This window comes from Coffea eugenioides, chromosome 1 (genome assembly GCF_003713205.1).
Source record: "Coffea eugenioides isolate CCC68of chromosome 1, Ceug_1.0, whole genome shotgun sequence".
Classification (NCBI taxonomy): Eukaryota; Viridiplantae; Streptophyta; class Magnoliopsida; order Gentianales; family Rubiaceae; genus Coffea; species Coffea eugenioides.
Window position 1 is genome coordinate 49,423,751 of NC_040035.1, and position 12,256 is coordinate 49,436,006.

General features: G+C 38.2%; 3 protein-coding genes across 3 annotated transcripts; 2 read left to right on the top strand and 1 right to left on the bottom strand.

Moving 5' to 3' along the window:
* The first annotated feature begins 310 nt into the window (after window positions 1–310).
* On the top strand, window positions 311–1,316 carry LOC113748648 (ylmG homolog protein 1-2, chloroplastic-like). Its single transcript, XM_027292161.1, has one exon. It carries the CDS (start codon window positions 391–393, stop codon window positions 1,156–1,158), a length of 768 nt encoding a protein of 255 aa, XP_027147962.1. The 5' UTR covers window positions 311–390; the 3' UTR covers window positions 1,159–1,316.
* Window positions 1,317–2,769: 1,453 nt separating this feature from the next.
* LOC113761724 (ylmG homolog protein 1-2, chloroplastic-like) lies at window positions 2,770–3,744 on the top strand. Its single transcript, XM_027304833.1, has one exon. The coding sequence runs from the start codon at window positions 2,869–2,871 to the stop codon at window positions 3,538–3,540; it is 672 nt and encodes a 223-aa protein (XP_027160634.1). The 5' UTR covers window positions 2,770–2,868; the 3' UTR covers window positions 3,541–3,744.
* Window positions 3,745–3,889: 145 nt separating this feature from the next.
* LOC113761715 (embryonic stem cell-specific 5-hydroxymethylcytosine-binding protein) lies at window positions 3,890–8,060 on the bottom strand. The gene is made up of 8 exons (XM_027304821.1): window positions 7,739–8,060; window positions 7,436–7,619; window positions 6,699–6,784; window positions 5,861–5,973; window positions 5,452–5,517; window positions 5,230–5,339; window positions 5,082–5,147; window positions 3,890–4,776 (listed from the first exon to the last, which is right to left on the bottom strand). Exons 1-8 carry the CDS (start codon window positions 7,831–7,833, stop codon window positions 4,288–4,290), a joined length of 1,209 nt encoding a protein of 402 aa, XP_027160622.1. The 5' UTR covers window positions 7,834–8,060; the 3' UTR covers window positions 3,890–4,287.
* Between the last annotated feature and the right edge of the window lie 4,196 nt (window positions 8,061–12,256).

The following is a 12,256-nucleotide window of genomic DNA, read 5'->3' on the forward strand; positions in this document are numbered from 1 at the left end:
CGGGAGGATTTAAAAAAAAAAAAAAAAAGAAGATAGCTGATGCCAAGCTAAAACAAGTTTTTGGATTTTTTTTTTCACTTCTGGGTGGGAGGATGGATAATTAGAGTAGGAGTTTTAGGTCCTATTTGATAATCTAACTCAATATTTAAAGTTAATGAATTTAGATCTTAACATATTTAAATGATTTGATAATAAAAAATTGAACATCTTAATTAAGTGGTACTAGTTCAGAGTGAGATTCCGTGAGTTGAGTTGTTATATATGTTAAACTTTTAAGAGCAAGGCTTGGCAAGGAAGGAGGCTCCTTGAAAGGGGCTGAGCGTCTGATTGGCAATTTTCTCCCTACGACACGCCGAAAGTCCGAAGGTTTCTGAACCTCGAGGTTTTGGTATGGCCTCCCAAAGCATAGTCCTCCAAAACCCTGCCGTCCTCTCTCCATATATCTCCACAGCCGTGATCTCTCCTCCGTTGCCAAGAAAACATCCAAACATAATATCTTGCCGCCAACTAACTTGTACGGCAGTTTCTGCCCCCAACGCCCACCGCTCAACCGGTCCTACGCTGCCGCTGCTGCGGGTTGTCTCCGTTCCTCCAAGTGAAAAGCCAAAAACGATCGCTTCTTCCTCTTCGGCGCCCGTCCACCATAACCCATCCACCGACAAATCTCAGAACAAAAACTCGCCCCCTCCTCAATCGTCGTCCAGTTTACTCCTCACCACTTCAACTCGGACCGCCACTACGCTCTTGGTAATCGCTCTAGCAGCCTCAAAATTATTGGCCGGCAGAATTCAGGCCATTTGTGGCCTCTTACCACAAGTAGAACCCTTAATTTACTCCTCAGCGGGTCCTGCTTTCTTCGCAGCAATCGGCGAATATCCCACTACCGTAAGATTAGACACCCCATTCGCTATCCTCGCAGGTGGGATGGCAAAGTGGCTTGACATCTACGTTGGGGTATTGTCGCTGAGATGTTTGCTCACCTGGTTCCCCAATATACCTTGGGATAAGCAGCCTTTATCGGCTATTAGGGACCTGTCTGATCCATATTTAAGCCTTTTCCGGAGTGTAATTCCGCCGGTTTTCGATTCCTTGGATCTTAGTCCGCTCGTGGCTTTCACCGTCTTGGGGACCATTGGCACGATTTTGAGGCGGTTTTGAAGATCTGCAGCAAATGAGTAACAGTCATATCCCGAGAAAGGAACAATAAATTCTGTACCAGTTTGATAGTTAGTTTGGAGAGGGCGGATTTTGGTTCTAGTATTAAGCAGGGAGTGCCGTCCACTTTTTCCAATCCCAGTCTCTAATGGCATGAAATGAAAGAGGTTTGAAGAATTTAAATCTAAAGGCCTTTTTATCGCATGCATATATGGTATTTTACTATTTTATACTACGTCGATCAGGTATAGCAGTATAGCATTTACTGTGGAAGATCAATTAGTTAACGAAATTTGATTTGTCAAGTCGTACGTACGTTAGAGGTACTGCTAGAGGGCGCCGCCGGGCACAGCAAACAACAGACCGCCCACTCGGTGCCTCTCAGTCTCACAAACAAAAACAAGAAATCGACTAGTTGTAGTTGTAATCTACTAGCAACCACCAGCAGACTGGTGGCAACCACCAAGCCTTTAAGGCTTTGGTGGGGTGAAAGACAGGGATTCGAACCTTGTCTCCCACCAAATTGACACATTTTGTGGTCTTTCAAAAAATTCAGACGGGTGCGTTGTGCACCCGTCTGGTCTGGTGGTGGTTCTATTCCCATCGATTCCCCGTAGGCTCAGTTGAACTTCTCTCTAGTTAGATTAGGATAGAGTAGGAGTAAGAATAACAATTGATAAAAAAAAAAAAATAGTTGTAATCTACTAGCTAGTTGTCTCTAGATTCTACACTCTGCCCCTCCTTAGGCTCCCTCTCCACCCTAAATTAAAATAAAATAGGTTATATAAATGTATCGTTGTTGACAAAAAAAAAAAAGAGTCAAAAGGAATGAGTTTCGATGTATCCACAGTTTGAAATGGGAAGCGGGAGTTGCCTTGTTGCCAGAGGCACATCAGGCCTTTGTTTTTACCTATTGTACATTTGATCATATCATTGTCATACAATGAGGTGCGTTTTTCGTGAATATATTTTTTAATTATCTTTTTATCTCTCATATATTGTAAATAGATTTTTTAATTATATTTTTATCTTGCATGTATCAAATCACTACAGTAATTTTTCTTCAAAAAAATGCAATCCAAACATAGTATACCAACTGAAAAATGAGCATTGATAAAGATTAAAGAGATTAGTACTATTTTGGACTTCTCTCATACTAATTTGAATCATTGAATTTTTGAAAATTTAATTTTTGAAAATCAAATCTATCCAAATATGAACCGAAACTTGCGTACTACAGGAAAATGCACGCTGTTAACATGATAATGCACATAGAGATACATTAAGTTCATGGCTTCTGAAGGAAGAACCAATTAACACATACTTTATATCTGATTTTACCCAAAAAGAAAAAAGTTAACATACTGAGAAAGATCAATTTAAATTCTCGATTTTTTTTCACAATCGAAACATATCAGGAGTTTTGTAAAGACTTTACTAGTGTGAAATTTTGATTGTGGCAAGCAGGTGCAAGGAGGTCTCAAAAATGAGGCCCATCGAATAAAATTTGTGCAAAAAGGGTAACTGGTGAAATAACACCACCAATTCCTGAGCCTGAGTCTGGAAAGTAAAGTACTACTTATTGGAATAAAAAAGAATAGATAAGACTCGTAATAGTTACTTAAAACCCAATTGAAGGAAGACATCTTGGGCAAGTCTAGAATCTACTCCGCAGTACTCAGAATCCGGAGATTTCGTTCGAGCCAAAACCAGATGGCTTCTTCCCTCATAGCCTCACAGACCTTAATCCTCCGAAAACCTACCGTTATTTCTCCGAACAACCTTACCGCTGCCTATCCTCTGAGGCTTTCCGTCTCCCTCGCAAACCCTAAAAGGCCGGCAATGATTACCGCTTCCTCGTCGACCCTCCTCAGTAACTCATCTGCCAAAACCTCTGGTTACCAGAACTCCGCTCTATCGTTGCTCACAGGTTCAACTCGGACAGTGACTACGCTGTTGGCTCTCACTCTAACGGCCTCCAAGCTGTTGGCCGACAAGGTTCTCAATCTGGGCCTGCAATTGAAGGGCTTTCATGGCCGGCCGGAGCCTTTAGTCCACTCCGCCGGCCCGGCTTTTTTCGCCGCAATTCGGGATGCTTCCACTGGAACTTTGAACACGCCGTTCACCGTGGTTGCAGCCGGGATGGCAAAATGGCTGGATATATACAGCGGGGTTTTGATGGTTAGGGTTTTGCTGAGCTGGTTCCCCAATATACCTTGGGATAGGCAGCCCTTGTCTGCAATTAGGGACCTGTGTGATCCGTATTTGAATCTTTTCCGGAATATAATCCCTCCGATCTTCGATACCTTAGATATCAGTCCGTTGTTGGCTTTTGCCGTTTTGGGGACGCTGGGCTCCATTTTGAAAAGCAGCAAAGGATTTTGAAGTGAGCGGATCATCGATCTGACCTGCTGCGTTTGTATCTCTGGTTATGGATTAAGGACAGTTAGTACTATCAATTTTGTAACTTTTGGAGAAACTATAATACTGCTGTGATGTTTATCGCTAGCAAGTAGCCTGTTGGTCCCTGGTTCGTGTTCAAGAGTCCGCTTTTGGTCTATCTAGCTATATAAATTTGAATTTTTGCAATTCTTTTTTTTCTTTTTTAAGTGGAAGCAAAGCTCAAAGAACTTCTACCATCGCTATATTGGTTCCGCAATTGAACATTTTACAAGGGAAATGGGATCGTAATGGTGAAAATGGCATTGATGAACAACTAATTTTGCCCCGCCACTAATCTTCTAAGGGAAGATAGTTTGAATCTCCATTACTTGCTTAAATGGCCTTACAAGTTGACAGATGCATAGCTGCAAAGTATGGGAAATTATATGTTAACAGGACTGCCTTCCTTGTAAGCTAGAAACTCCTAATGAATTTTGTAGTACATTCTTCATTTTACAGCTTCAAAACGACACGAGTTCCATGAAACCCTTACCGTGAGACTACAGTACAAAGGGCTATAGCCCATAGCCAGAAATAGACGCGCCTGATCCGGAAAAACTAGAATCAAAACGGCTCCAAAATTGCACTGCATCTTGCCTGGTTCCTTTGATAGGTTAAGCAAAAATTTATCCACAGTTTTCAGCAATGACCAGTTGAGCTATAGCCAAAGTAGGGGCTATCCACATCCTTCTAGCACTTCCCAAAGTAAGAAAATAATGTTGGTTGTTTGTCACCGGAGCTAGAAGCTTTCTTTCTCACTGAACTCGCACCTGGCTTATGAGTTTTGGTAGGAGATGTTTTCTGAGTTTGTTCCTCAAGTTTCACCATTGTTTCTTCACTTGCACCCCTAACCTTTTTTGTTACCGGACTTTCATGTAGCTTCTCACTTTCATCATCAGTGTGTTTTGTATCACTCGAACATACTTCGTATTCCCGCTTTACTGGAATATGTAGAGCCTCATCACGAGAAAGATTGGAAAAATCAGGTTTACTGTCATTCTCAGCTGATTTGGTGACATGTTGATGGTTGGTTAAATCATCAGCTTCAGATTCCTCCTGCAAGCCCATTGGTTCTCCCTTTATTGTTCTGTTTTCAGTTTTCGAGTCTGCTTGACTGTTTGCTCCTTTCTTGGAGAAAAACTGTGAGATGGTTTTGCTCTCATCTCTCTTCAGTTGTATCTGCAGTGCAACCAAGATAACGCATTAACGTTCAACACAAATCAGAACCCACGGCATAAAAGTGGCAGCATCTGACACACACATAATACGCAAAGTGACTACTGTTAACGAGCGAATGCTTTTTTAGTAGAATAAAGTTATCGTTGAAAACCATAAAATCGCACAGATAAAATAGGAAATAAAATTAGTATGGCCTTGCATTCAATACTCTCCAGTCAGTCACTTGTGCTCTTGCAAGTGAAAAAGACAGAGGAGCAGCTGACCATGCTATATTAAATCTTAGTAGAAAACTAGATGACCGGTACCTCACTAATGCATTCTGGGCCATCAAAAGAAAGTTTACCCATAGCAGTTGTTACGGGATGCCATACCTACAAAATTCGTACAATTTTAGATTCATGCAGCATAAATGAAAAAGAAAATACTGTTCTTCTATTTCATTGATATTCTCACCAGATCTGATTCTCCATACGGTTTCAGTATTGTATCAAAATCAGATGATGAAGGACCATTTAACCACATTTCTGTTGCTTCCTTGTTTCTCAAAATCACAGGCATCCTGTCTACAATGTAAAGAACCAGTTATGCATAAATAACTCCAATATCAGACAGAGAAAAATATATTAACTTACTGGAGAGGCTACAAGAAAAGAACAAAGCATTTGTATATCTTACCATGCAGCCATTCCAAAGTGGATGATGATGAAGTTGTAACTATTGTGAACGTATAAAAGACCTCACCTGCATGTGGAAGCATTAGGAACCAATCTTGCAGAAAGTAAAGAGAGTATAAAGACTAAAGAGTAAAAATGGACTTGTTGCTATTTTAGACCATGTTCCAACATATAAGCTTCAAAAGAGGGGAAAACGAAGAGAAGAACAAACACATCTTGAGCTACAATATGAATATCAAAAGGTCCTGTAGACAAAAGACAGTAATCCTCAACATAAGGAGTCCAATTTTTTGGACATGATCCAAATATAAATGGAATGTTGGCAATAACAAGGATGATGCTTGCAGAAACTTGCATATGTCACTATAAGTTGAGAGAGATATCAGGATGTCCATCACTTCCAAGTTTACCTTCTGAATTTTTCCAAGAATCAAAAAGAGCAGCAAAAACTAGGGGCCTCCCATCCATGAAATATATGTAGTAAGGTTGCTTCTTTGAACCATCTTTTTTCCACTCATAGAATCTGAGCACAATAACCAGTGCTTGGTTATAGCTACCATCACGTAAAGTACAACATCAACTTAAAACAGACAAGTATCCCCTTTCAGCAGCCTATATCACAATTAAAAAAGACAGATCGAGATGGTCCATTGAATCTCGTAAATGCAACTTAGAAGATTCTTAATGTTCCTAATGAACAAAATTTTCAATAGCAAAACCATGTCAATTTTTGCTTTTGGTAGTATGACATGAGAAATGGTTAAACAAATTGAGAAGTTCGATAAAACTCCATTTTGTAAAGTAAAGAAAGAAATAAAACTATATAGCAATAATAGCAATTTGGGATTTAAAATTTAGAAAGATAACTAATTAAATTGCAAAGGTAACATATCAAATGAAGAATAAAGGTGTGTGAAAGTTCTTCGCCAACCAGACACGGTTTACCAATTGCATAAAATTTTTCAATTTACCAAAATATAGGCATGTTTATCTATGGCTTATCATTTTCAAATTCATATCATTAATTGGCTAGAACAACATAACGAGCATAAAATGGAACTATAAAAGAGAACAAAAGCAATATCTACAACATATCAACCACATTCCTGACAGCACTAAAATTGACAGGATAGTGAGGATAAACATGGCCAGATTTCAAATTTGGTACAACATAGTATGCCAAAACAAAAAAACCAAAAGCTATACGAGCAGGGAGGCCCTACACTCGTATTAATATCAACTACATACCCTTCAACAGCAACCAAGCACCTATTGTTAGGAAGAAGACGGCGAAAAGAAGCCTTCTCTCTTATTGACTCACTCCGAGCATTAAACTGCAACAAGCAACACCATCCTCGATGCTTAAAGTCCAATTTAGCAAAGATAAGAAGCATAGCAGCCATCTAAAGCTAGATATTCGCATTGCAGTCCCAAGTATCTTTTCCCACCCCCCTGCTTAAACTTTTTCAGGGCCTTGTTAAAGACAGTTTTATAAGGGTAAAATCATCCATGCAGAAACAAACCATAAACATAAGTACTCAACTAATTCGAGAATATACGGTCCGACCAGAATCAATCTCATTTGCTCAGGTATCCACGTGAGCTCTTCCAAGAAGAAACTATAAAGATGCAAAGCTTCAAAAATAACATATGCCTTCAAAGATCTAATACCTTAAAACCTCAAACACGAACAATCATCAGCAAGAGAAGACCCTCAGACAATTTGTGGAATGACCTAACTTAATTGAGAGCAAGCAAACTGCAAAATGCGGAACACAATCTTCACAAATGAACGGCTCCCCCCCCCCCCCCCCAACAAAAGAAAAGTCCCCGTAGCAGTGGTCTACAATCTACAGTCAGCAGATATTGTAGAAATTTTTTTTTTATCTCAGATAAACTGCTAATACAAGAACAACTCTTGTGCCCCAAAAAAAAAATCAGAAATAAGAATACACTATTACTCTAGGATGGATGACATTGATTACCATCTTGAAGTGATCAGGCTTTTCGGTTTTCTTGGTAAAGCTAGGAATAAGCCCCCATTTCATACACTGAACTACAGCTCCTTGCTCTAGTTGGGCCTGACCAACCCCATCTCCGCCCTGGCCATCTTCTCTCCTGACGACCGGCAAATTAAAACCAGGCGAGGCATTATACGCCGGCCGACACCTAAAAATTTCACAAACAAACCCATGTAGCCAACAAAGAGTTCTAGAGGTCACTTAACAACTAATGAACAACAAAAAGTATTTGTTTTAAAAAAAAAAAAAAAAAAGTAGTGGGTTTACCTATTCATGTCTACATGACGAATCCGACGGCCGTTGAGGTGACAAGCTCTGGGAATATCATCCGGCCTCAGAGTACAGCGAGCCCTTCCACACATAGCTCCTCTTCTTTCTCTCTTTCTTTTTTTGGTCTTTGTGCTCTGCAAGCTATCGGACTTCTGAGACTGATAGCAGGAAATTTCTCGTGTTTTGTTGACTTTTCTTTTCCTCTTTGTTTAATAAGGGCGGGAAGGAAGTGGGTTCCGGTTGGGCATTTTGCCGGTAGGTCTGTAGACCGGGTTCACCCAAGTTTTTGCCTTCTGCTCCTGGTTGCTCGTAAGTCGTACCCAGCCGTGGAACTGCAAATCAACCGCTTTGGCTTCTTCATATTTTCTTGAGAAATTTTTCACTCTTCTCTTGAGATTCGGAGCAGGAATCATCTCATTTAGCAAATCTATTGGTTCACTTTTACTTTTTACAGTGCTTGAACCCACCCTGACCCAACGAGGAATAAAAATCATTCCAACACAACATTTTTTTCCCGAAATTTTTTTTGTTTTTCGTAAATTCATTTCCTAGTTGCTTTATCACTTCATATATATTAAACCGATACATCGCATTTTTCTATTAAAAAAAACTATAGAAGGTAGCAATTTAAATGACCTCTTATGGCTAGTTGGGGAGTTGAGGATAGAAAAAAAGAAGAAGAAGAAGAAAAATCTTAGATTTTGAGAGAAAAGAAATGGCAAAAAAATAAGAGAATATACTTTATGTTGTTTGATAGTTTATGAAATAAATAGGATAATTTTGGATATAATGTCATTAAAATTTTAGTTTTGAAGTCATTCTAAATAGAGTTGGTATTTTTGAAAAATTTACGCAAATCTTTCTCCGGCTTTCCGTCCAAATCCAACTATAAATGGACGGAAAACTTTTGAAGGCAGAGCAACAACGTAAATCTGTCCAATTCCAGCCCTTTTCTATCCTTTTCTGTTCTTTTCTTATCAAATCTAAACCCCCAAATGAATTGTTAGAAACTGAAGTCTGAAAAGTTGAGAGGTTGATCTTTCGAGTTAATCAAACTATTTAGGGGATTTGAATTGAGAACTTGAAATCCAAGTCCACCAAAATCTTTTGATTCGATGGCATTATACCAAATTATATCTATGATGTTTTAATCAAATTGAGGTTCCTTTTCATTTTTTTTTTCAAAATGAAAATATAAGGTAGATTTTGTTGTTTTATCATTTTTTATGTGCAATCTATATATTGAATTGACTATAATCTATACTATATATAAAGTGGGAGGAAGAGGTTGATGTAATTATCCTTTCGTCACTTTTTAAATTTTTTTTTTTTTTGACAAAAAATAAATTTTATCCTTACTATAAAATTATACAAAACCAACATAATCTTTACCATAACTATCCAAGAGCATATTGCCAACTATTAAGAGGCACAACAATTAAGATAACTATCAATTTAATAAAAAATCGTATAAATTAATAAATGTATTTTCTAATTGCACACACATACATGAGTGTGCACTTAGCACTATTTGGTACTAAAATGAATTTCATCAAAACACCATATATATTTCATTAATGTTATGAAATAATGATAAGTTGTGGATGTCCGTTGATATTCTCTAGATGATAGTCACATGTATTCTCCCTAGATTCATTGGTACATTAGATGAATCCATTTATGGATGTACTTGAAGTACTAAATTCATGTATTAGTACTTAATAGGGTTCATGTACCTTCTATCTTGGATCACCTATATATAGGGGTGAATCCTACTTCATTTGTAACCTTGGAACCCGGAAGTACTTTGATCAGTGAAGATAATAATACTATAGTTCTTCTCTCTCTCTTCGCTTCTCACTCTACTATTTCAATCCCTACTTTTGGTAGTTTATTTTATTAGTTTCACAACACGTTATCAGCACGAGTCTCTACTTTGAGTGAAGGAAAGGCGCGAAGCAAAAGTGAAGCACGAAACGTGTCAAGATTTTGCCCGAACAACTTTTGGCTACTTATCAAGAAGAAATGGATGCCAAATATTTGGGATCAAATAATGGTGATGATAACATTTGTCTCGTTGATAGTGCTTCTACGCACACTATATTGAAAAATAAAAAATATTTTTCTCGTTTAACAATGGGAGAGAGAAATATTAATACCATCTGTGGTAGTGCAAAATTAATTGAGGGCTCCGGAAGAGCCACTCTATTTCTCCCTGAAGGAATTAGAATTGTCGTAAATAATGCACTACTCTCTCCCAAGTCTCGGAGAAACTTGTTGAGTTTTAAAGATATCCGCGATAATGGATATCACATCGAGACAATGAATGAGACAAATGGTGAATTTTTATTAATTACAAATACCATTTCCGGAGGAAAATGTGTATTAGAAAAATTGCCTTCTCTTTCTTCTGGCTTATATCATGCACAAATAAGTGCTATTGAAATTCATCACCTAGCAGACCAGAAGTCTGCTCATTCCAATGATTTTATGATTTGGCATGATCGTCTCGGACATCCTGGGTCTATTATGATGAGACGAATCATTGAAAATTCATATGGCCATTCCTTGAAAAATCAAAAGGCATTGAAATCAAATGAATTCTCCTGTGTTGCCTGTTCTCAAGGAAAATTAATTATTAGACCATCACCAGCTAAAGTTGGGACTGAATCTCTAACATTCCTAGAACGAATTCATGGTGATATATGTGGGCCTGTAGATCCACCATGTGGACCATTTCGATATTTTATGGTGCTCATTGATGCATCGACTAGATGGTCACATGTATGTTTGTTATCTACTCGCAACATAGCGTTTGCGAGATTGCTTGCTCAGATAATTAAATTACGAGCACAGTTTCCTGATTATCCTATTAAAAGAATTCGTTTAGATAATGCTGGTGAATATTTCTCACATGCTTTTGATGAGTATTGCATGTCTATTGGAATAACTGTTGAACATCCAGTAGCCTATGTTCACACACAAAATGGTCTAGCCGAATCATTTATTAAAAGGCTACAATTAATTGCTAGACCATTGTTGATGAGGTCTAAGCTTCCCCTATCTGCTTGGGGACATGCTATATTACATGCAGCAACACTTGTGAGAATCAGGCCGACTAGTTATCATAATTATTCCCCCATTCAATTAGTATTTGGTAATGAACCCAATATTTCTCATTTACGAATATTTGGGTGTGCGGTTTATGTTCCTATAGCACCGCCCCAACGTCGTAAATTGGGCCCCCAAAGGCGATTGGGAATATATGTCGGATATGAATCACCTTCTATTGTTACATATATTGAGCCATTGACAGGTGATTTATTTACTGCAAGATTTGCCGATTGTCATTTTGATGAATCACTTTTTCCGACATTAGGGGGAGGAACAGATCAACCGAAAAAGGAAATTCTGCCGAAAAAGGAAATCCCGAAAAAGAAAATCATTTGGAAAATATCATTAGATTTCCTGGATCCTCGTACAAAAGAATGTGAACTAGAAGTTCAGAGGATCATACATTTGCAAAATATTGCAAATCAATTGCCGGATGCATTTAGTGACTCCAGAAGAGTCACCAAATCACATATTCCTGCTGAAAATGCTCCGATTAAAATAAATGTTCCGGAAGGACAAATCACAAGTGCTAATGAATCTAAAACACGCCTGAAGCGTGGAAGACCTCTTGGTTCCAAAGATAAAAATCCTCGAAAGAAAAGAGGATCAGATGAATCAATAATTAGTGACAAAATTCAACCTCCTAAAGAGGTCGCTCCTGAAGAGCTAACTCCTGAAGAGAATGAAGTTATAGAAAATTCGATAAACTTTGTCACTACAAGAAAAAGTTGGAACCGAAGAAAAATAATTGTTGATAGTACTTTTGCATATAATGTAGCACTTGATATTATAGATGACGAGGATCATGAGCCCAGGTCGGTTGATGAATGTCGGCATAGAAATGATTGGCCAGAATGGAAAGATGCGATACAATCTGAATTAAATTCATTGGCTAAAAGGAATGTTTTTGGACCTGTAGTCCAAACACCTGAAAGTGTAAAGCCAGTTGGATATAAATGGGTTTTTGTAAGGAAAATGAATGAAAAGAATGAAATAGTGAAACATAAAGCAAGACTTGTAGCCCAAGGTTTTTCACAAAGGCCTGGATTTGATTATGATGAAACGTATTCACCTGTAGTGGATACGATCACATTTAGGTATCTTGTGAGTATTGCAGTGCATGAAAAACTTGATATGCGTCTGATGGACGTTGTCACTGCTTATTTGTATGGGAATCTTGAAAATAATATTTACATGAGAATCCCTGAAGGATTCAACATTCCTGAAGCATGTAAATCAAATCCTAGAGATGTGTATTCTATTAGAATACAAAAGTCTTTGTATGGGCTCAAGCAATCTGGACGTATGTGGTATAACCGCCTCAATGAATGCTTAACTAAAGAAGGTTATATCAATGACCCAATATGTCCATGTGTTTTTATCAAGAGAAATGGGTCAAAT

What these genes read in the sequence shown, in the direction of transcription:
- LOC113748648 (XM_027292161.1), top strand. Translation starts at nt 391, where the DNA reads ATGGCCTCCCAAAGCATAGTCCTCCAAAACCCTGCCGTCCTCTCTCCA.
- LOC113761724 (XM_027304833.1), top strand. Translation starts at nt 2,869, where the DNA reads ATGGCTTCTTCCCTCATAGCCTCACAGACCTTAATCCTCCGAAAACCT.
- LOC113761715 (XM_027304821.1), bottom strand. Translation starts at nt 7,833, where the DNA reads ATGTGTGGAAGGGCTCGCTGTACTCTGAGGCCGGATGATATTCCCAGA. An exon ending in TGCTTGGTTGCTGTTGAAGG is followed by an intron (nt 5,974 to 6,698) that starts GTATGTAGTTGA and finishes TATTGTGCTCAG; the next exon opens with ATTCTATGAGTGGAAAAAAG. An exon ending in TTCTTGGAAAAATTCAGAAG is followed by an intron (nt 5,518 to 5,860) that starts GTAAACTTGGAA and finishes TTCCACATGCAG; the next exon opens with GTGAGGTCTTTTATACGTTC.